We start from the raw sequence: 25,100 nt of genomic DNA on the forward strand, positions 1-25,100 counted from the left end.
TAAGCCAAAATGTGAATTCATCAAAAACTCCGTCTCCGTTTTGTATTCTTATTCACGAACATAACATACAAACCAGTAACACCAGAAAAGAAATACAAACTCCGCCGCCCGCCCAGAGATGCCTTTGCCGACGGAGAAGCATTTTCCATAGATTTTCTCATCAAACAACGTTAATTTTCTCAACCAAATGCAGACATAATCAGCAAACTCTTGCTAGATCAAAACTTCACTTTGTCTATAAAGCCAAATCATGCACCTTAATCTTCTCAAGTACTGATACTGATCAAAATGGATTGGAAACTTAGCTCAATCTTGGCTTCTATCATTACACTTGTGTCTACTACACTGGTAGTGAAATTACTGAATTGGGTCTGGTTTAGGCCTAAGAAGCTGGAGAAACTTCTTAGGAAGCAAGGTCTCAGTGGGAACCCGTACAGACTCTTCCTTGGAGACATGCAAGACTTTGGCAATGTCATGAAAACTGAACAACCCAAAACACTGAAGCTTTCAGACGATCTACCACCTCATATTCTTCCATATTACCACAACATCATTCATAAGTATGGTAAGTTTTATATGTGAAAACATTCTGTATCTATATTTATATGATTTATTACGTCATGCCGTTTCTGTTATGCTCTAAAATCAGGTAAACTTTCTTTCGTCTGGTTTGGACCTTCACCGAGAGTGAATGTTGCTGATCCGGAGCTTATTAAGGAGATCTTGTCGAAACCTGGTCTGTTCCATAAGCCGCTTCCGGACCCTATTGGTGAAACAATTGTGGGAGGGCTTCTGTTTCTTGAAGGTGACAAATGGGCTAAACACAGAAAAATCATCAACCAGGCTTTCCATATGGAGAAGTTGAAAGTAAATTCTCACAGGATAGAGCTCAAATGCAGTACTAATATGTGTTTACTTTCTTCATAACCATCATTTTTGAAAATGTTTTTTTGCAGAATATGATACCGGCAATGTTCTTGAGTTGTTCAAAAATGATAGAGAAATGGGAAGCTTCAATTTCTAGCTGTGGAAGTTCACAGGAAATCGACGTTTGGCCTTCTCTTGAAGATTTGTCGGGGGATGTGATTTCTCGGACAGCATTTGGCAGTAGCTATGAAGAAGGAAGAAGAATATTTGAGCTCCAAAAAGAACAAGTTAAGCTTGTTTTGCACCTCCTTCAGTTCTCTTTTATTCCAGGATGGAGGTACAAAATCCATAACTCATACATATATGTTCCGTAAATAAAATAGGTATACACATAGCGTTTATATATTAAATGAGACAGAAAATGCAATAATATTTGGAATAGAAATTCCAATTCGTTTTTAGAACTAATTTGTTATGTTAATAGATACTTTCCCACCAACGCAAATAGACGGTTGAGAGAAATCACCAAACAGATCGAATCATTGCTAAGAGGTATTATCAACCAAAGGGGGAAGGCAATGGAAAGGGCCGACGGAGAGATCATCCGCAATGACCTATTGGGCATATTAATGGAATCCAATTTCAGAGAAATTCAACAACATGGGAACAAGAATGTGGGGTTGAGTATCGAAGATGTGATCGAGGAGTGTAAGCTATTCTACTTTGCTGGGAAGGAAACCACTTCCAACTTGCTTGTGTGGACAATGGTGCTGCTGAGCAAACATCAGGACTGGCAAGCTCGTGCCAGAGAAGAGGTATTGCAAGTTTTTGGGAAGAAACAACCGACTTTTGATGGTCTCCACCAGCTGAAAATTGTAAGATGATCTTACTCCCTACCTTAGGTTTCTTGAGCTTAAATGTCACCTTAACGACAAGTTATGCACATAAAAGACACAAAAGCCAATGAACTCATTTATCCCAAGTAAGAATCTTGAACAAGATCCAACATGGGCAAAACATGCTGCTCTCACCATGACTTGTAAATCACCAGGCATAACAACTCTATACATGCAGGTAACGATGATTTTCCAAGAGGTTCTGAGGTTGTATCCACCGGCGCCTTTGATCATTCGAGCACCTACAAAGACAGTGCAACTGGGAAGCACAATTATACCGGTAGGAGTACAGCTGACGCTACTGATAGGCCTACTCCATCATGATCCCGATATTTGGGGCAATGATGTGAAGGAATTCAAGCCGGAGAGATTTTCAGAAGGAATTTCGAGTGCAACAAAGACTCAATACTCCTTCATTCCATTCAGCTCAGGTCCTCGGGTCTGTGTCGGCCAAAACTTTGCGATGATTGAGGCAAAAATGGCTTTGGCAATGATACTACAACACTTCTCATTTGAGTTGTCCTCTTCTTACTTGCATGCTCCTTTCCCAATTATGACTTTACAACCCCAGTACGGTGCTCCTTTGATTGTGCGTAAGCTATAAACACTTGTATTATCAGACTTTGGGATTAAACAAGACAAATTCAAGGAAAATATATAGTAGTTGTACTATTTAAACAGAGAAAACATTTACCTCACTGAAAACATAGCTTCCAATGTGTTTCTTGCTTCTTTTTTCTTGATATATCTGCAGTTTTTATCAGTGATAAGTTGCGTGGATGAATCAAAATAATTTGAGATAATTACTTCTTAGATTGGAAAAATTATATCTACTTCTCTCTCTGTCATTAAAGGCCATTAAAAATCCTAAAATTCTTAATAGAACTACTCTTAATAGAATTATTATGCTTTCAGAATATCTTAATAAAATTTGACCATAAACTATGATAAATAATTTTTCTAAATAAAAATATTAGAGAAATTTTATTTTTATGAGTAATAAAACAGTTTTTAAATTATAATTATTTGTATTTGAGTTCTAGCGATGTCAATGTTCTGCTTCCATTCCTGAGAAAAACTTCGAGCGAGAAGGGATCTCACACTTTGTGGGGAGTCGAGGGTGGGAGGAAGGAGCGCTTGTTGCCCAGTCACAATTTCAAAAGCTCTCTTGTTGGTGGAAGAGCTCTTCTGGGCATTGAAACACAGCTAAGCGACATCCAAGAGCTTCACTCAATCCTTCTGAGCATCGCACACAAAGTGTCGAAGGTATTTCTCCCACATAGAATTGAAGTATTCAGTTTGGCAGTCAGTTTGTGAGTGAGTTTGGATCTGAGGAGTTTGAACAACTCGATCAATAAAATATCAGTAATACGAGAGTCTCGATCAGAACGATATCTTTCGGCATGCCCCAATATTTGACAATATGCTTGAAGAGGATATGAGCCATCCCTTCTCCCATGATGTGTTTTGGGGCTGCAACGAAAGTGGCATATTTGGATATCCGGTCGACCACAATGATAATGGAGCCTAAGTCTCCCACTTTAGGCAATTCAGAAATGTAGTCTATGGAGACGTTCTCCTAAGGTCTCCTTGGAATGGGAAGTGGTTGTAGCAAACCAGTCTTCTTCTGATGGTCTGTCTTATCCCGCTAGCAAATCAAGCAGGTGCAGACATACGTCTCCACATCATCCCACATCTATGGCCAACATTAGGCCCTCTGCACCAACTTATAGGTGCGTTCTTCTCCTAGATATCCGGCCCAAAGAGTGTTGTGGCATTAAAAAATAAGTGATTTCTTTATGTCCCCGCTTTTTGGCACATATAAGCGGTTTTCCTTGGTCATCAGTAGCCCATCTTCAAGTCAAAATTGCCGAGTTTTATCTTGCTTGATGAGGTGGACCAAGTCCTGCGCTGTTGGATCTTTCAGTAGTAACTCGTGCGCCCGATCCCTTACAGAGGTGGTAACTGCGCTAGAGGACAACACTGCTACTGACCCCACCAAATCCGCCCTGCGGCTCAGGGCATCTGCCGCATGATTGTTAGAGTGTCTAGTACTCCAGCACAAAATAAAACTCCTACAGCAAGCTTGTCCAGTTAATTTTTGGGTAATTTGGGTGAAAGGACCAAAATTGTCACTAAGTTAAAATATATAGGACTAAAATTGCCAACCCAATAGTTACACGACAAATAATTTTGCTACCCTCATACTTACAGGACTAATTTTACAAGTTTGCCTCTATAGTAACATATTTGTGGTTGACTAAATTTAGAAAAATATAAATTTTCTTTAGGATAAATTTATAACAAAAATAAGTTAATTAACAAAAGTAAATGAATATTAAGAATAAATTTCATATTAACAAATAACTATTTTTGTTAATTGAAATTACGTACGGAAATTCAATTAATGAGTGATTAGATTGTCAGTATGCACATAAAAGATTAAGAGGGTGTTTGGTTGAGGTTGTAATATCTATGAGAGTTCCCTAAAAAACTATTTGGTAATTTTTTTTTAAGAGCTTATAAGATTTTAAAATAAAATATTTAAAATATATAAGTTCTTTAAAAAAATAAGTTCAACCAAACTTTTTAATAAATTTTTTAATTTTAAAATCCATTAATAGACAAAACTTGTTAGTATTTCACTTTTACCCTTCATATAATTAACGTTCCCCTAGAGCTTAAATATCTTTTTACAATTTTAAATAAGATTTTTGTAGGTAATAAGTGATATAATATTAACCTCTAAATATATTCATGACTAAAATTATATATAGAACGAAGTCCATCCATTGTTGGACGCACATCTTCACCTCTAAAGGGAATTGTTGGGTGATCATTCTCAGTTCTTTCAAATAAAACTTATAAGCTTGTTTTCTATAAGGATCATATCTCAAAATTTGATATTATTACGTTTTAAAACTCTATATCCAATTAACAGAATCGGAGACGAAACACTTTTTATAGTTATTGAAAAATGCCAATTAGGCACAAACTCCATCTCTGTTTTGTAATTTTGTTCAAGAATATAACATATAGTAAGGAGTAACAAGAAAAAGAAATCAACAGCAGACATAAATACTAGAATTAACAAACTCTTGCTAGATCAGAACTTCACTCAGTCTATAAAGCCAAATCATACGTTAGATCTTCTCATATTCGTGAAGATCAGAAGATCAAAATGGATATGAAACTTAGCTCAATCTTGGCTTCTATCCTTATACTTGTGTCTACTGCACTGATCGTGAAATTACTGAATTGGGTCTGGTTTAGGCCTAAGAAGCTGGAGAAACTTCTTAGGAAGCAAGGTCTCAATGGGAACCCATACAGACTCTTTCGTGGAGACATGCAAGACTTGAGCAATGTCATGAAAACTAAACAGCCCAAAACACTGAAGCTTTCCGACGATCTACCACCTCATATTCTTCCATATTACCACAACATCATTGATAAATATGGTAAGTTTTATAGGTGAAAACAATCTGTATCTATATCTATATGATTTATTACTTCATGCCGTTTCTGTTATGGTCTAAAATCAGGTAAACATTCTTTCATCTGGGTTGGACCTTCACCAAGACTGAACGTTGCTGATCCAGAGCATATTAAGGAGATCTTGTCGAAACCTGGTCTGTTCCATAAGCCGCTCCCGGACCCTATTGGTGAAACAATAGTAGGAGGGCTTGCGTATCTTGAAGATGACAGATGGGCTAAACACAGAAGAATTATGAACCCGGCCTTCCATATGGAGAAGTTGAAAGTAAATTCTCACAAAGCATAGAGCTCAAATACAGTACTAAAATGTGTTTTCTTTCTTGGTAAGGATCGTTGCGTTCAAAATTTTGTTTGCAGAATATGATACCGGCAATGTTCTTGAGTTGTTCAAAACTGATAGAGAAATGGGAAGCTTCGATTTCTGGCAGCGGAAGTTCACAGGAAATTGACGTTTGGCCTTATCTTCAAGATTTGACGGGGGATGTGATTTCTCGGACAGCCTTTGGCCGTAGCTATGAAGAAGGAAGAAGAATATTTGAGCTCCAAAGAGAACAAGTTAAGCTTGTTTTGCACCTCTTTCCGTTCTCTTTTCTTCCGGGATGGAGGTACAAATCCCACAATTCACATCTATTTCTTTGTATAAAATAAAAACTTGATCTTTATAAATAGGAAATTTTAGTTTGAACCCAAGTCGATCAAATCTAAATTAATCATATAGTAAGTACTATATACTTAGCCTGTGATTGGTGTATATTTCAGGAAAAGTAATCAATTACATAACAAGTGTGATATATTTGCTCTGTGATTGGTTTGATTCGGCCAAACCTGGTTCTTGAACAACAAATATAATTAAGAGTTGGAATAAGAAATTAAATTCGTTTTTCAGAACTAATTTGTTTCGTTAATAGATACTTTCCCACCAAAGCAAATAGAAAGTTGAGAGCAATCACCAAAGAAATCCAATCTTTGGTAAGGGGTATTATCAACCAGAGAGAGCAGGCAATGGCAAGGGGAGAGATCATCCACATGGACCTACTGGGAATATTAATGGAATCCAATTCCAGAGAAATTCAACAACATGGGAACAAGAATGCGGGATTGAGTATTGAAGATGTGATCGAGGAGTGTAAGCTATTCTACTTTGCTGGGTCGGACAGCACTTCAACTTTGCTGGTGTGGACCATGGTGCTTCTGAGCAATCATCAGGACTGGCAAGCCCGGGCGAGGGAAGAGGTTCTGAAAGTTTTTGGGAAGAAACAACCAACTTTTGATGGTCTCCACCAGCTGAAAATTGTAAGATGATCTACTCCCTACCTTAGGTTTCTTGAGCAAAAATATCACCTTAACGACAAGTTATGCACATAAAAGACACAAAAGCAATGAACTCATTTATCCCGAGTAAGAATCTTGAACAAGATCCAAAATGGGCAAAACGTGCTGCTCTCACCATGACCTGTAAATCACCAGGCATAACAATTCTATACATCCAGGTAACGATGATTTTCCAAGAGGTTCTGAGGTTGTATCCACCGGCACCTTTGATCATTCGAGCACCTACAAAGACAGTGCAACTGGGAAGCACAACTATACCGGTAGGAGTACAGCTGACGCTACTGATAGGCCTACTCCATCATGATCCCAATATTTGGGGCAATGATGTGAAGGAATTCAAGCCGGAGAGATTTTCAGAAGGAATTTCGAGTGCAACAAAGACTCAATACTCCTTCATACCGTTCAGCGCAGGTCCTCGGGTCTGTGTCGGCCAAAACTTTGCGATGATTGAGGCAAAAATGGCTTTGGCAATGATACTACAACACTTCTCGTTTGAGTTGTCCTCTTCGTACTTGCATGCTCCTTTCCCAATATTCACTTTGCAACCCCAGTATGGTGCTCCTTTGATTGTGCGTAAGCTATAAACACCAGCTCATCGCTGTTATGATTAGAGCTCCGGATTTAAATAAGAAAAGTTTAAGGAAAATATATACTAGAAAATAAGGCACCAGATTGTACCATTTAAATAGAGAAAGCATTTACCTCACTGAAAACATAGCTTCGACTGTGTTTCTTGCTTATGTTTTCTGGACGGGTTAATTGCAAAAATAGTCTTGTAACTGATTGTGAATGGCATAAAATAGTCCCAGAACTTTTTCGAAAGTCGTCATTTTAGTCCTCTGGCCAAATCTGGATAAATTTTGGATGATTTTATTCCTCTATAGCTTTAAAATGCGCATTTTAGTCTATTTTCACTAATTTTGCATATTTATGCCCATAAGTGGACCTGTTTCTAATTTTGATCCCACATGTAAATGCGAATTAGCCTGAGTGTGAGACTAAAATTTGAAATAGGTCCACTTATGGGACCAAAAATATAATTTACCCTTATTTGGATTGTATTGACTAAATGAAAGAGTAGTTGCCATTATCAATTGGATGGAAATCCCTCAATGGTTCTCAAGTTGAAGAAAAAAAAAACACATATGGGATTCAATGTGCGAATTGACCTGAATGTGAGAGCAAAATTGGAAACAAGTCAATTTATGAGACCAAAAATGTAATTTACCCTTTTCTCGATGACTATTTTTTATCCAATAACTATAAAAATCTGGAGCAATATTTTATCACAATTACACCTTTTTGATTTTATATATATTGCATCATATCCTATAGTTATAAAAATATTACTAGAGAAATATTGAATTAGCGGAAAAATTAAAAGTTTATGTAATTTTTTTGGACATAAAATCAACATTTTCTATTCAAACCATAAAGGAACACGAGTTGTTTTAAACGAAAAATTCTCGGAGAAAGTGTAATTGTAGCTTCGAAAGTACTTCGAGGAAAAGTATAATTTCACATTTTCGAAAAAAATCTATATATGAACATATAATATATATGTCAAGACTAATTATGGTTAACCTGTTGAGCGGAAGGAAGGTATTGGTTAATTGAGTTGCAGAAAATAGATACAGAGCAGCACCTGCAGAACTGGCTCTGTGAAGGAGAAGCGTGGTTTTTGGTTTTACGTTTTTTATTCCTATGTATAAAGCTCTTGCGTTTTTATAAGTTGTTGCTGAGGTGTGTGCCACTTGGTGTTGAGTTGTCATGATAGTTAGTTAGTTGGGTCCAGTTTGTTATTTCTGTTAATCATCTTCCTTAGGCGTATTTAAGTCTCTGTATAAGGCACTGCAGAATGAATGAGAAAATCTGTTCTTTGCTCCTGCATATGGCGTGTGAAGTCTCTGTCCTTTTAGTACTTTTGACTGTCGTTCTCAATATAACCTCAATACGAAAATATCAAACCAAAACTTATAATAAAAATCAAGAACATAACATATAAGGATTTTGAAAAGTTAAATCAAGAAGCCTCTCAACTTTTAGACGCACTTCTTCACCTCCAAAGTAATTGGTGGCTGATCATTTTCAATTTTAAAACCTTGTATTCAGTTACAAACTCATAACTTACCAAATATCTTTTATAATTTTTGGAAAGTCCCAATTCGTCAAAAACTCCACCATGTCTATAAATCCACTATGTCAAATACTCAACCAGAAGAAGACACAATTACTAGAACGAGCCAAGTCTTGCAAGATCAAAATTTCACTATATGGGAAAGTTGCAGTTTATGCCTCACAACTTATACCGATTGAGATTTTGGTCCAATTAGTTCACCCAGTTCCATAAGTGTAAAAAAAATTACAATATATGTCTCACTCACATTTACCGTTAGATTCTTGATAAAAGAAACACGTGCTTCGTTAACTTAACCAACATTTTGACTGTAATAGAGTGAAAAATTATAATTTACGTCCCACAACTTATACGTTTGTGATTTTGGTCCCAAAAGGTGTAAGTTGAGGTATGTAAATTGCAATTTTTCACAATAGTAAAGAGTAAATTATATAGTCTTGACATTTCGTTTTATATTGTAAGAATATTTTTTTTTATCTTGTAAGTAATATAATATATTGTGAATTAATATAAAAAATTATAATATGGAAAATAATTGATAGGAATATATATATGGAAATATATATATAATGTGAAAAGTAATTAATTAAAATAAATAAATAAAAATAATGTGAAAGCAATTAATAAAATTAATAAGTATATTATTCTACACTTTTATCCTTAGTAAAATTATATTACAGGGTCAATTTAGTCGAATAAAAAAAAGAAATTTTCAAACTCATTCACACTTTTATAGATAATAGATATATATAGATATAATAATAACAATAATAATAATTATAATAATAAAAGAATGTTACAACCAGAACCAAACCAAGATCCGGGGCAATGGATGCCTTCGCCAAAAACATGCACAAACAAATTGATACAGTAGAAACCAACCCTGCTCGGAGTAGATTTCCTCATAAAACAACATTAATTTTCCATAGATTTCCTCATAAAACAAAATTAATTTTCCATAGATTTCCTCATAAAACAACATTAATTTTCCATAGATTTCCTCATAAGACAACATTAATTTTCCATAGATTTCCTCATAAGACAACATTAATATCTTCAGAAAAAGAAGACACTTGGCTCAATCTTCTATGTCTATAAATCCAAATTATAGATGACCTAAATCTTCTCATAATGGATATGAAACTCAGCTCAATCTTGGCTTCTATCCTTATACTTGTGTCTACTGCACTGGTAGTGAAAGTACTGAATTGGGTCTGGTTTAGGCCTAAGAAGCTGGAGAAACTTCTTAGGAAGCAAGGTCTCAATGGGAACCCATACAGACTCTTTCTTGGAGACATGCAAGACTTAACCAATGTCTTGAAAACCCAACAGCCCAAAACACTGAACCTTTCGGACGATCTTCGACCTCATATTCTTCCATATTACCAAAACATCATTGATAACTTTGGTAAGTTTTCTAGGTGAAGACAATCTACTTGCCTTATTTAGTACTTCATGTCACTTCTGATATTGTCTGAAATCAGGAAAACATTCTTTCGTGTGGTTTGGACCTTCACCAAGACTGAACGTTGCTGATCCGGAGCTTATCAAGGAGATCTTGTCGAAGCCTCGTCTGTTCCATAAGGCTCTCCCGGACCCTATTGGTGAAACAATTGTAGGAGGTCTTTCGTATCTTGAAGACGAAAAATGGGCTAAACACAGAAAAATTGTCAATGAGGCTTTCCATATGGAAAAGTTGAAAGTATATTCTCAGAGTATAAGCTCAAATATAGTACTAATATGTGTTTTTCTTTCTTCGTAACCCATTGTTGCATTTCAAATTTTTGTATGCAGAATATGATACCAGCAATGTTCTTGAGTTGTTCAAAAATGATAGAGAAATGGGAAGCTTTGATTTCTCGCAGTGGAAGTTCACAGGAAATCGACGTTTGGCCTTTTCTTGAAGATTTGACAGGGGATGTGATTTCTCGGACAGCGTTTGGCAGTAGCTATGAAGAAGGAAGAAGAATATTTCAGCTCCAAAAAGAACAAGTTAAGCTTCTTCTGCACCTCCTGCAGTTCTCTTTTATTCCTGGGTGGAGGTACGTATCCCATAACTCACATATGTTTTTTTAAATAAAAAGGTAAATTACATCTACTTCATATGAGATTTTGATATTACAAATACCCTCTCGTTGTTTGAAAAATTAGAATACTCCTCTAATTTTAATAGCCGTCTAACAATTTGCTCATTCCGTTAATCTCTATTAGGTTTTCATCCATCTTTTATGGTTAACTAACCAAAATGCCTTGTGGACTAAAAATTATAATTTTATTTACTTTTTAAAATTAGATAATTTTTTTATTGACTAAGTGAATAATTTTTTTATAATTTTCTAAATTTTTTCATCCACCCCATCTGATTTTTTTATAAATTTTTATTTTTTAAAAAAAATATAGTAAGGGCATAGTTGACAATTTCATACCACCATCCAAGAATTATATAATTTCAAATATCAGGAAGTATTTGTAATTTTTCAAACGACGAAAGGATATTCGTAATTATAACAAACCTCAGGGGAGGTCGTTGTAATTTACCCTTTATAAAATAGATAACATAATGTATGTGCATAGCTTTTATATATTAAATGGAACATAAAATGAAATAAATGATTTAGAATAGAAAATCCAATTCATTTATGAGAACTAATTTGTTACATTGTAGATACTTTCCCACCAAAGCAAATAGAAGGTTGAGAGCAATCACCAAACAGATCCAATCCTTGCTGAGGGGTATGATCAACCAAAGAGAGAAGGCAATGGAAAGGGGAGAGATCATACACAGTGACCTACTGAGCATATTAATGGAGTCCAATTTCAAAGAAATTCAAGAACATGGGAACAAGAATGTGGGACTGAGTATTGAAGATGTGATCGAGGAGTGTAAGCTATTCTACTTTGCTGGGTCAGAAACCACTTCGACATTGCTGGTGTGGACAATGGTGCTGCTGAGCAAACATCAGGACTGGCAAGCCCGGGCGAGGGAAGAGGTTCTGCAAGTTTTTGGGAAGAAAAAGCCGACTTTTGATGGTCTCCAGCAGCTTAAAACTGTAAGATGATCGTCTTAATTACTAACTTATGTTTCTTAAGCTTAAAGATCAGCGCTCCACCTTGGCGACAAGTTATACGTAAAAGACACGAAAACCACCCATAAGGGACAAACACATTTTGATCCGACCATGACATAGGAATCACAAAGCATAACAACTCTAGACATACAGGTAACAATGATTTTGCAAGAGGTTCTGAGGTTGTACCCATCGGTGCCTTTCATAGCTCGAGCACCTACAAAGACAGTGACACTGGGGAGCAAGATTATACCAGTCGGAGTACAGCTGACGCTGCTGATAGTCCTACTCCATCATGATCCCGAGATATGGGGCGATGATGTGAAGGAATTCAAGCCAGAGAGATTTTCACAAGGAATTTCGAGTGCAGCAAAGGCTCAATACTCCTTCACACCATTCAGCACAGGTCCTCGAGTCTGCATCGGTCATAACTTTGCGATGATTGAGGCAAAAATGGCTCTAGCAATGATACTACAGCACTTCTCATTTGAGTTGTCCTCTTCTTACTTGCATGCTCCCTTCCCATTAACGACTCTCCAACCCCAGTATGGTGCTCCTCTCATTCTGCGTAGGCTCTAAAACAACCACCACTCATCCATGTTATGTTTAGACTTGGGATTTAGCAAGAAAAATATTTTTCAAAAAATAGAAAGTATATAATTGGATCAATGTAAGATCAGAATTCACTCTGAGCAACAGTTTTGCAAGGAAGAATTCATAATTTGATTTGCGAATATTTTTTAGTCCCGCAAAATAGGAGTGGGGATAGAATTGATCCCACATCTTTGAAAAGTGACAGAAGTAGTCATGTTAATATGACATGCGTCTTGCATATGTATGTTCACTTGGCGAGTAGAGGAAAGGATTCACTGCTTTGCTTGTTTTTTAAGTCGCATTAAATTGAACTCGTAATACTTTATATCCAATTATAATTCAAATTCACGTTAGTCTTTTATATAACCTCTTTAAATTATTTTTTTTACTTTCATTTATTATTCGGAAGGAAAATATTTTAATAAAATTTAATCACAAACTATAATAAAAAAAATAAAACTTCATTTTTTAAAATAAATATTATATAAATTTAATTTATATAAATAATAAATTAGTTCTTTGGATTATAATTAATTGTATTTGAGATAATTTTTTTAACCTCTTTTAGTTATGTTTTGAAATTGAATTATGATTTATTTTTAAAAAAGTTTCAATAACCTTTAACCACAACATATAATAAATAGAATTTTATTTTTTAAAACAAAAATATAAGAGAAATTCAAATTTTATATAAATAATTAATTTGATTTTTATACTATAATTATTTTTATTTGAGATAATTTTTTACCTCTTTTTTCTATTTTTAAAAATATTATTGGTCTGAAATTTCTTTAATGAACTTTGACCATAAACTTTAAGTACATCAATTTAACATTATTTAATATATTTTGTCTTAATTTATCTTTGGGTGCTATTTAATAAAATCTTTGAACGTTAGAATTTTATTTTGCCTTAATTTATTTATGGGTGCTTTTAATTAAGTGAACCTAAAATTTAAATTTTGTACAGTATTAATTCCTAATGTTTAATTGACACTTCTAAGATTCTTAATATTTAAATTCATTCTACTTAAGTCATTGAGGTCAGTTTATGAAGAACGTTATCAAATATATTATGTTAACTAGATTGTAAAATTCATAAGATTTTATAGAATTATGTATATTTTCAACTGGAAAAACCATTGTTTGGATAGTGAAAATTTTCTAGCATTATTCAAATTAGTTTTCGCTACATAAGAACTATAAAATAATATTTTTTTCTTATTTAAATACCGGTAATTAGATCTTATTTTATATAAATGAATGGTTTAAATCTTTCGAATATTATTTAAATTTATAAATATATATTAAAATTATATAATATATATATAAATATAATTTTATATACTTTTACATTATAGATAACTCGAGTCGCATCTCTTTTCCATTTTCATTCAAGAGTTCTTATGTGTTTCCACGCCCATTTGAGACTCCGAAAAATGAAAAAATTCTTTTTTGTTAAGAACACATACACGATTCATCACTACATAAATTAGTTATTTATATATAAATATATTATACATAATGCATATCTATATATATACATATAGAAATAGTGCATCAGGCGCTAGCCGTTGCCACACTAGCCCCAAGCCGGACAGGAGGAGAGGAGGAAAAGGGCGCGCAACGGGGAGGAGGAAGGGTGTCGCGCAAACGAGGAGGTGGATGCAGAGGTGCATAGAGGTGGTGCGTAGAGGAGGAGATGAAGGCGATTGCGGAGAGGATGGGGTGTACAGAGGAGGCGGACGGGGAGGAGGCTTGAGGGGCCGGCGGTGAGGGCGTTGGTGTGGTGGTGGTCGTGGGTGGAGTGAAGGAGACAATATTTTTTAAAAATACTTTTTATTATATGTAATTATTTCATTTATATTTAATAAATAAAATATAATAAATATTTGTATATTAAATCTGGAACGTTAAATTAAATTAATCAAAATATGGACAACCGAATTGTGCATTAAATCCAAATTTTGATTCGAATTTAATAAAATCTATCCATTAATTTATTTTTTACAAATTTCAACAGTTAGATATATATGCCAAACAAGATCTAACGGTTCGTAAATTAAAATTTAAAAATTAATTCATTATTAAAAAGTATGTGCTTTTATTTAAAAACATATGATATCTTACTTGTAATACCCGCACACAATATAGTCCAAACCAATTAGGTTAACTCTCATTATTACATATATTAACTACCCAATTTATATATTTTGTGGGTAATTTTTAGATTTACTTTTTACCCCTATAAAAAGTTGATAGAATTCAATCTCCAAACCTTTCTATACCCAACCACCACCCCAGACACAAGTTAGCACACCCCATTCAAACTCTGAAACCTATTTTCTTCCACACACCTCTTCATAGGCGGGAATAAACAAAATCATTCTTTTGTCACCGTAAACTCATACCTTAAGCCTATGATTGTCGAATTCAAGTGACATCGTGATACAAGAAAGCCGAGTAACTTCCTCACTGTAAATTTCATCAACTCAAAACTTACAGTTTAATCGAGTATGACGTGATATGTTGTCTATTCTTAGTGTAATATATAAATTAGAAAGTTTTATTGGGATTAATTGGAGATTTTGGATTTAATAAAAAATGAGTTTTCAAAGATATTTTGGCGTTTTTGATGGAACAGTTTTTTAGCATAGGAAAAACTCATTTTATTTACCAAGAATAATTTTTTATCGAACCTTTTGAGTTGTCGATTTATTCATAAAATATCTGAAATATTTGGGTTGTTTTGAAATTTATAAAATTGTTACACATGTACTACCAGAAATTAGGCATGAATCCAGCAATTCGATTTCAGAAATATTTAACCTATTTATAGATGTCTGGCAGTTATGAAAGTTTTATTACACAATATATATATATACATATATATATACTTTCTATTAATTTTTCAAAATTTTTTAAAATTTAGGTAAATTTATAAAACTTCTTGAATTGTGCTATACAGTAGTGTCAATTATATGATAATTTTAAATAGTTTCTATAATAATTTATTATTTTATATATTAATTAATATGAGTCACGAGTAACATAAAATTTATAAGATTTTTCTATGGAGGGACGAATTTTACAAACCATCCAATTTATAAGATTTTTCTATAGAGGGCTGAATTGTACAAACCATCCAAGTAACTATCAGTTTGAATAGTAGTTATTCTTCGACTCATTTTGCAAATTCTTACCGCTATTTGTTCAATGTCTGTATCGTAGTTATTCTTCGACTCATTTTGCAAATTCTTACCGCTATTTGTTCAATTAAATTTGATCTATAATTGAGCTCTGAATGGCAACTCCTACAAACTCTTGCTTGAAGACATGAAAGCTGATCACAGTAATGAATTCAGTCACATAATTCTTCCACATACTTATATTATGGTTGAGAATCCTCAGCTCCAAATCCTTTTCTCTTCAGTTAATAAATTGAAATCTGAATCATTATTTACAGCACGAGTTTTCTCCTTTTCTCAGCTAATGAAACGGGAGCTTAAACGCTTAAATCATGAAAGAATCAATTGAAATCCCTCGGACAAAAACAAGAACAGTGCGAAGGGGTTATTTGAGAGAGATTATCACGTAAAAAGAGTGAAATTTTGACTGGATTAAAAAATATAGGGCAGTTTCCCTGAATTAAAACACGAGTGGAAACGTGTCAAACCTTGAGGCTGCCCTCAATTCATCTAGGCCGGGTGAAATTGAGCTCCCACACATTGTGATTTCTCGCTGCGAGAACCCATTGGAACGGCCGACGATCCATCACCATAACCAAAAACTACGTAATTACAGAAAACAATGAAAATAACAACCGGATGAGAAACAGATATGTGAGGCCTTTCTCAGAGCAAAAGAGAAATGAAGATGTGATCAGTTGCCAGAAAGGAAAGGGCTCGGAGCGTCAGTTTATGCCGGCAACGGAACACGAGCGCCATGTTTAACAGGGGCGCCCTGTTCTCTCAAAGGCAATGTTGAAAAACAAACCCTAAACACCCAATTTATAGAGAAAGAAGGAGAAGAGATTGAGATGGGCCACTATTGGGCCTCTTCAAGAACATGTCTTAATTGGAACATTTTAGGGTTTCGTTCATGAGGATTTCTTTTTCTGGGGGGGGGGGGTAGTCAAAGAATTAGGTTTGAATGAAACCATTGTGATTGTATCAAATAAATAATTTTTTATAGATAAAATGGTAATTATATAATTACATTAATATTTGAATAAATTAAATAATTGTTCAATATATTAATATAAGAATTGTAAAAAAATATCCAAACGTTCGGTGAAACTCGAACCCATAATCTGAAACTAAGTAAATTTAATCATCATGTAATGTTCCTTTTGTCAAAGTTGGTTGATGTATTATCCAATTCGATTAATATTTATTGAATCAAATATTACGAGCGGAGTAGCTACTATAATTATATAATACACATATATAAAATAATGGGCTTTAATTCTAAGTGAGGTTAAAATTTATTGTATGCAAATGCAGAAATGAAGACATGACCACCAAACCACTATATTGGTTGAGTAATTAGTTAAAAAAACCTTGGTAGAAATGTAATCACAAATATGTCATTTATTGTTCTTGTATTATGTAAATATCTATTTTAAGGTTCCAATTGATTGTTATGTTATGTGCTAATACAGTTTCAAAATTATCTACTTTGAAATAATATTTTATTTGTGTTTCCAATCATAAAATATATGCTTTGAGTATATTTCCCCTTTCCAAGAGAAGAACATGAACATAGCCATATAGCCAAGATTTGGTTGTTTGATTGACTATATTATGACAAAAATTATTTTAAATTGGAATAATTACATAGCCCTTTGTTTAAAGTTTGGTGTAATTACATATAAATTTCTTATGATTTTGAAAATTATATCTAGTATATTGAATGTTTGTTTTTGCACAACAAATAGCTCCATCTTTAATTAAAATTGACAAACTCTATTGATATCGGCAAAAAATCAAATGAAGATTCATATCTTGCCCTTCGATTGACTTATAATGACTTATTGCGAGTCAAAGAAATCTTTTTTTATCAAAGTATGCATATACGTCTTTACACGCTAGTGCGTGTGAGGAGGTATAAGGATAATTTAGTTAGAAAATATTTGTTTGAGATCTATTAGTCTAACTTAGGTAAAATATGGTGTGGTATTCAAGTGTGTTTTATAGATGTCAACAAATTTTATAAATTTTATTGATGTAATTTCTCGAACTACAGGGATCTACGTATTGTTCCATTAAACTTCAGGTGAGTGTAATTATCCCTTTTAAATTTAGATTATACTGCATAATTTGATGAGATTAAAATTTTTACCATTTTGTATCCTTAGTAAAACCATCACCAAGGAAGTGACTAAAAGGGACTAAAGTGGGGGGGAAATACTGAAGTATGTAGATTATAACCAACATCATTTGTTTTTCATGACATTGAACAATTACCATACAACAAGAATTGAATTTCATTGTTATGTCTTCCTATAGGCCATTCTCAGAAAATGACCAAAATATGCAATAGTAGTTACAGCAAATATTGCCCAATATTACCTGTAAGTATACAGCCAGAAGCTGCTTTCTGTTGGTAGCTTCCACTGAGAAACCATCTCCACCGGCAGCGGCTTCAGCCGGAACCCCTATCCGTGGCCCGATTAGTTGAACTCGATCGAGAATCAATTAATCAGACGGCATGCTGTTCCGTGTATAAACAAGAGTTCTCTGTCATTTTATTCGTTCCAAGTTATAGTACACCATTTGTTCAAGTGCTCGTCTGAAGGAACTCTGGGGTAGGCAATGAAGGTTCTGAATGGCTTGATCGGCCATCTCTCTCGCCAACTCTCGTGCCCTTTCGATGCCCCCACAGTTCTTGACGATATCAATGGCCTCCTCAAGAGAGCCCGTCTCACAAAATTCAGATTCAATGATGTCCCTCAGTTTCGTTTCTTTCTCTAGTGCAAATATTACAGGAGCAGTCAAGTTTCCTTTTGCTAAGTCGCTCCCGGCAGGTTTCCCCAGTTGTTCAGCGGACTGAGTAAAATCCAATATATCATCAACAACTTGAAAGGATAGACCCAAATTCTTTCCGTACTGATACATCTGCTCGCTGATTTCACTGTTGACCCCACTAAAAATGGCAGCCCCTTTGGTGCTAGCAGCAATCAAGGAGGCTGTTTTGTAGTAACTCTTGATCAAGTACTCGTCCAGTTCAACATCACAGTCGAACAAACTAGATGCCTGCTTTATTTCACCGCTAGCAAAATCTTTAATGACCTGCAACACAGTATATAAAGTTAGATGTTTGCTTCACAATAGATGTTTATTTGATCATCATGACAAAAGATACCAGCTGTAGAAAAAGAATCACTAATCGAGTTCAAGTATACCTGGCTGATGAGCTTTATGACTTCGAGATTTTCAAGATTTGCCAGGTACCATGATGATTGGGCGAACATAAAATCCCCAGCCAGAACAGCTACTCTTGTACCGTATAACTGGTGGACGGTTTCCTTTCCTAAAACCAGTAGTAACGTCAAAGAGGTTAGCCAAAGTGAGAAAAGCTCCGTGCAGCAGAATTCTTAAATGAAACCGCATGCTTACAACTTAAAAATTTGATATCACCTCAAACCACAGGCGTCATCTCTCGGGTGGGCAATTTTCATTTGTTATCTATTTATGAATTTGGCTCTCCACATTTTTTTATTTTTTATTTGTGAATGAGCAACCCCTTACTTATTTACACTTAATGTGAGGAGGAAATGGATGGAAAAGTGGGCTCGTGAATACAGAATGCATTTTCTTTTTCTACTGTCTATCATGAAATACTCGAATGTAACAATGTACCAAATAGAGAAGCTGACAATTCTTTGTAGCATTAATGTTTGGTATGAGTATGAGACTTGTGAAAATCGAGTAGTCTCTCGCTGAAATGCAGATACAACACAAGAGATGACAAAAACTTTGAAGAAACGTGAAGATTATGAAAGCGCTGACCTCTTCGCATGTCACTTTCATCTAACACATCATCATGTATCAAACTTGCAGTGTGGATCATCTCAATGATTTCAGCCAACCTTCTATGCTCTTTGGTGAGGTCCCTGGGCCATGAATACAATTACATAATAAATAAATGTAAATGACTTTAGTTTAAACAGAAGAACCACAGAGAGAGTATCTGATATTGCTTACTTCAAACCAGCAATCTCTGCAGTGGCTCTTGAAACTAGAAAAACTAACGCAGGTCTCATTCTTTTCCCCCCAGCTCCAAAGATTTGCTCAGCAGCAGACATCAAAACAGGGTTTTCTGAGCCGACAATCTAATGATGATTTTGTATCAGAAACATTAGCCTTTTGATGTTGACTTCAAAGATAAATATGATCAATATCAAACTATACCCAACATGGTTCTGAATTGCGCCAAGTAAAATATCTACAGTGGATGGACAATTTCAAGTATAGATTTTTCCATGTTTTCTGCAGTTTGCATAGTGTGAACAAATACGAATTCGTAAAAGTGCCTCACCAGGAGCCCATCAATCTGCAGGATGTAATAACCGTGTTGTTTGATGTATGCCAAAATGTTACTTCAAAACAAGTTTAAAACTTAGAACAGTAACAACAATTCCCCTGTGTGATCATTAATGATTCTATTTCTAACATGTTAAGCATCAACTTCGAATGTCTGTATCAAATATGGTTGCTAATTTGCTATCTCGTACCAGATGATTTCTCACTCCTAAATATATTGTTATTAGGTAATACAAGCCATGATTTTGAGATGCGTCTCGAAAGTGTTAACCTCCTCTGCAGCCAGTTGAAGAAAGGTTCATGCTAAGATACAGGGTAGTTAACTAGATTGATATTCTGATTGACAAAAGCATCATTAGTGGTGCCTCAACTCGTACTTCTTTCTTGTCACCACATATTTCCTATTCTCATACTGCAACAGCGAAGGCGTGTAAACGTGCCAAGAAGCCTTGATTTGCACTGAAGCATCTACCATCCATATCAAGAACGATATGAAGCAGACCAAATCCGTTGATGATCCATTTGTCCCACTTAGACGGTAAGGCACTAACCAATGAATTAACCACAAGAAGCAAGGCATACCCCTATGCTCAACCAATAATTTAGTTCCACAGAAAGCTTGGTGGCATCTGGATTCTTATTTTGGTTCAACATGAAACGATCACCTAGGAATGCTACTTTTACATCAGATGCCAGATTTAGCAAAATCCTACACTAGGATAAAGACTGAATTGGGGCCTTAAGAACTAAAACCAAATACATTATTCACGATATTGATATCCATACCCTGTATCCCAAAATACTACCGTAAAAACACAACCTTAACCGGTAGCTGTATGGCTGCAGGCCGAATCACTTCATTTCAGCTACCTCTTGTTCTTTCTCCACTCTCCCTCTCAAAGGAAAACTAAATGGCAGCCATCGAACAGATAAGCAGCAATTCCTGCACACCTCTACCTCACCTGTACAAAAATTCAACCATTTCCACAGCATACAAATCAAGAAACTCACCGACTGCAGATTCTTATTCAGTGTTAGTAGGTCTTCTGCAACCACTTCAAACATATCCGCCATCGACAAAGGGCCTGTTGGCTCTTTCGTCAAATCCAGCACCGGTGGAGGACCAGCTGCAACCCCTACCATGTGAAGAAACTATCAAAACCTCTAAGACTCAACATTGCCAACAAATCAAAACAGACACAGAGTGTAATCATGGAAACATTTAAAGAAACAGTTACCACTGAGAAAAGCCTCAGGAGTCTTTGTCGAAAACACGCGGCAACGACCAATTTCCCGCCTGGAACACAGCAACTTCCGAGCTTTGCAGCCACTATTGACATTCCTGAGCAACGCCTTTGCGCGATTCCTCACGGATAGACGATTGGGAGAAGCATTGGAAGAGCACCCACACGCCGCAAACTCCAATCTTGTTCGCCCAAACTCAAGATTATGGCATGACACTGACATCATCCCCAGTCCAACACTCGAGAAAAAATGCAGAAAAGCGCGAGATTTTCCTCTCAATTCAAGAACCCACTTCCGGAACTCGTCAATTTCTCATTCCCCAGAGACCCATCAAGTAAAAACACAATCTCAAATCAATAAAAACTGATTCTTGAATGAGAAACCAAAGAAACAACTGGACGTGTCAATGGGTGATTGAGCTGAGAAGCTATTCTCTTGTGACAGAGAAACACAGGCGGAAGTTCAAGTACAGTTGAAGGAAGATGTATTGAATTTGTGTTGTCCACATAGCAGCAAAATTTGAGTGGACCCAAGAACACCACACAAAAAGTTGTGATCTTGTGGTTTTTTTCCCCCCCTCTTTTTTCTTGCTTTTCTGCAGCACACGTTGAATCTAAGTAACCCATGTTTTAATCAGAATGTGTATAAAATCAGTGGAAATTCAAAATATATTATCTAAAAGACATTTTAATATTTAGAAAGAAAAAGAAAAAAAAAAGTTTCCAACCCTTCCCTCTTGTTGTGTTCTCCACCCCTAAAATTTGCTGACTCTTTTTATTGTTTATTTATTAATTATAAAAATCCACATATTAATAAAATATTTGTTCTTATTTACTAGTTATAAAAATTTAAATATCAATTACCACTTATATTCATAATCTCTGCGACCCCAACACGAGAAAGAGTAGAGTATATTAAATTTTCAAATAAAACAAAAGAACGTTTATACAGAATATTCGGACTTGATCAAAAAATGAGATTAAAATTTCAAATTTAGCGGTAAATTATGCAAGTGAAGAACACAACAAGACAAAAATGGTTAAATATCTTTTTTGTATTTAAATTTTGGAAGATTTTTTTTTGGCCTTTTTCACGTTTTTTCATAGACTATAATTTTTCCAATTTTCAAGAAATACTTAAAAAAATGGAAGGAAAGAAAGGGGCGGACAGTGATGTAATGAGAGAGTCTCTGATTTTATTTAAGAGGTTTGTAAAGAAATGGTAAGCAATGGACAGGAGAGTATTTAGGATCTTATGATTCTTATCTAGCCGGCATCACCCCCACTGTGTGTTCTGTGTGTGTCTGAAAAAATCTCTGGTGGCTGGTAATGAGATTGGTGTGGTTCTCTAAGAACCATGAAAAATTATGTATTTGTTGGTAGTTTGGTGCACCCAATTCTCTCATATTCAGCCCACGTGTGTGATTGCTATTGCTCCTTTTTTATGATTACTAGCCGTCGGCCAATACTATTTACGCAAACGTATAATAAATAATTTTTTAATTATAATTATGCAATAGTTATTAGTCGTTTTTTCAACAAATAATACCAAAATGGTTGTTATAATTAAAAATTGTAACAAATACTTTTGCCGTAGATAAAATCATAGCGAATGTTAATTGATCGTGATCAAAGTTTGAGTTTTTGCATTGGTTTTGAGTGCACATGGCGGACAATATTAATTTATTATGATTTTTAAATTATAGTGCTTATTTATATTTTGTCATTCGAACTATGCCCGTTATTACACTTTGGCATCTAAACTATTTTTTGTGTCGACTTTGCAAAATTTGCACTTTGTCATATATGATTATTTTTTTGTTGATTTTTCTGTTTGAAAAACATCGCGTACGCACGTATATGAAAAATATTACATAACATAACCCTTAAATATCACGTGCACTGCATGTGATGTTTTTTCGACAAAACAATTGGTGAAAAAGTAGTTATAAATTGCAAAGTGCAAAATTTCCTAAAGTTGAGATGGTAAATTAACATAAAAATAAATTTTAAATGCCAAGTGTAAAAATAATTATAGTTGAAATGTTAAAATATAATTAAACCTATACAAAATAATCAATTTTTTTGTGGGTTTATATTATAGCTTCGTTTCATGATATTTGAATGAGAATCAATTTAAGTTGCGACTGTTGGATCATATATGATGACATCAGTTTTTCAAAGTATCAACTTTTTATATGACATCCAGTTAGTTGCAAATCGATCCGAATTTTATGTTATAACGTTATTAGTTTATTTGATCAAATTTGTTCTTATGAACGGCTAAATTGTCAATCAGACATTACTTAAGTGATAAAATCGAGACTTCACAATTAAAAAAATTGTGAATTCAAATTCAACGAATATAAGTATATAATTTACTTTTAATAATAATAGTTTCGTTGTATACTTTGATAAGTCCAATAAATTAAAAATAATAAATAAATAAATTTAAGAAATTGAAGTTGAATATATTCTATAAATTTTGTAATGCATTCTGAATTTGGGTTTTAATATAAATTACTTGATTTTTTATAAATGTTGAGAGATAGAGATGGTAAAACATAATAAAATAATACATCAAAATATAACGATCTTGATTAGAACAACCTCGTATCTACCTCAGATCACATCTGATCATGTTTCAGACTCGAAGATTTTACACTCTTTTGACCTGAGGTAAGTTGACGGGAGTACTATGATAAACGATACCTTATCTATAATATAAAGATCGTCCGTAATTTTAAATTTTTAACTAAATATATTATCCATAAATTAATGTATGTTATTATTCAATAATTCAAGAACCCCATATATTAGATTAAGAATTATGTTACAACTTACAATATAATTGGTAGGATTTTAGTATATTAATTTATAAGTAGGGGTCAATGCCTTATAACCTCCGTTTGGATATAGATAATTTTAGGGATAATTTCATTTTTTCATACCCAAATCATACCTATTTTTCAGGTTTAGTAACCCAATTTTTTATAAAAAGAAAAAATGGATTAAATATGTACTTATTTTAAATCAACTACGAACTTAAACTTGAAATGAAGAAAAAAATAGAATTTTTTTCATGTGTTGAATATAATGGCAGCCAAAGATGCCCTTATATAGACAAGCTCCCGCCTAATTTTTTCTTTAAAATTGGGTTGACGGTTTGTCTTAACGGTTAACTTAATAGAGGGTACTCAGGTAGATGAAAGTTAAAAATTTTGGATACCAAGTCTAATGAATATTAGAGTATACTTTGGGTACGAAAAATGAAATTATCCCCCTAATTTTTTTTCTCCAAAATTGGGTTGATGGTTTGTTTTAACGGTCAACTTAATAGAGGGTATTTAGGTGGATGAAAATTTAAAGCTTTAAGTACCAAGTCTAATGAATTGGAAATATAAGGGACTAAAATTGAAAAATGGGTATAGTTTGAGTACGAAAAGTGAAATTATTCTATAATTTTAAGTAAGTTAAATTATTCGTTAATTTTAGAAATATTAATATATTACATACTAATTGTTATAATAATAATAGGTGAATTGATTTAAAATTATGGATTTGTTTTTACTCTTACTGTAATGAAACTCAATGGACTAGGTAATACTTCCAATCTTATAGAATAGGGGTTAACACTTTTAATCTTTTATTTTACAAAATTTTAAAATAGTCTCAAATTTGAGAAAACTCGACACATTTAATCATGCTTTACGAAACTTTTAAAATGGTTCCAAAACTAAAAAAAAATATTGATCTACACATTTAGTTCTATGTCTAAATTTCTATAAAAAAAATATAGCACAATGAACATGCAACATGTGTGTTCATGTGTTGTTTGAGCAGCCAAATTAACAACCAAGCTAACGAACATTCGCATCGCACACATCCTTCTCATTTATAGTCTGATGATTTAAACATGGG

General features: G+C 34.1%; 4 protein-coding genes across 5 annotated transcripts; 3 read left to right on the forward strand and 1 right to left on the reverse strand.

Moving 5' to 3' along the window:
- Positions 69 to 2,485, forward strand: LOC105176902 (cytochrome P450 CYP72A219-like). Its single transcript, XM_011099846.2, has 5 exons — positions 69 to 565; positions 650 to 867; positions 957 to 1,204; positions 1,352 to 1,742; positions 1,942 to 2,485. The coding sequence occupies exons 1-5, from the start codon at positions 289 to 291 to the stop codon at positions 2,365 to 2,367; spliced, it is 1,560 nt and encodes a 519-aa protein (XP_011098148.1). The 5' UTR covers positions 69 to 288; the 3' UTR covers positions 2,368 to 2,485.
- LOC105176901 (cytochrome P450 CYP72A219) lies at positions 4,866 to 7,412 on the forward strand. Its single transcript, XM_011099844.1, has 5 exons — positions 4,866 to 5,221; positions 5,306 to 5,523; positions 5,616 to 5,863; positions 6,167 to 6,551; positions 6,749 to 7,412. The coding sequence occupies exons 1-5, from the start codon at positions 4,945 to 4,947 to the stop codon at positions 7,172 to 7,174; spliced, it is 1,554 nt and encodes a 517-aa protein (XP_011098146.1). The 5' UTR covers positions 4,866 to 4,944; the 3' UTR covers positions 7,175 to 7,412.
- LOC105176903 (cytochrome P450 CYP72A219-like) lies at positions 9,860 to 12,377 on the forward strand. Its single transcript, XM_020698839.1, has 5 exons — positions 9,860 to 10,135; positions 10,197 to 10,471; positions 10,522 to 10,769; positions 11,393 to 11,783; positions 11,916 to 12,377. Exons 1-5 carry the CDS (start codon positions 9,865 to 9,867, stop codon positions 12,372 to 12,374), a joined length of 1,644 nt encoding a protein of 547 aa, XP_020554498.1. The 5' UTR covers positions 9,860 to 9,864; the 3' UTR covers positions 12,375 to 12,377.
- LOC105176904 (probable solanesyl-diphosphate synthase 3, chloroplastic) lies at positions 17,787 to 21,766 on the reverse strand. Of its 2 annotated transcripts, none has more exons than XM_011099849.2 (6): positions 21,174 to 21,766; positions 20,947 to 21,062; positions 19,597 to 19,724; positions 19,402 to 19,505; positions 18,795 to 18,922; positions 17,787 to 18,681 (listed from the first exon to the last, which is right to left on the reverse strand). In XM_011099849.2, the coding sequence occupies exons 1-6, from the start codon at positions 21,403 to 21,405 to the stop codon at positions 18,133 to 18,135; spliced, it is 1,257 nt and encodes a 418-aa protein (XP_011098151.1). In that variant the 5' UTR covers positions 21,406 to 21,766; the 3' UTR covers positions 17,787 to 18,132. The 2 variants fall into 2 exon arrangements, with proteins under 2 accessions (XP_011098151.1, XP_011098150.1); XM_011099848.2 differs by having other exon boundaries at positions 20,947 to 21,071; positions 21,174 to 21,764.

This window comes from Sesamum indicum, linkage group LG14 (genome assembly GCF_000512975.1).
Source record: "Sesamum indicum cultivar Zhongzhi No. 13 linkage group LG14, S_indicum_v1.0, whole genome shotgun sequence".
NCBI classification, from domain to species: domain Eukaryota; kingdom Viridiplantae; phylum Streptophyta; class Magnoliopsida; order Lamiales; family Pedaliaceae; genus Sesamum; species Sesamum indicum.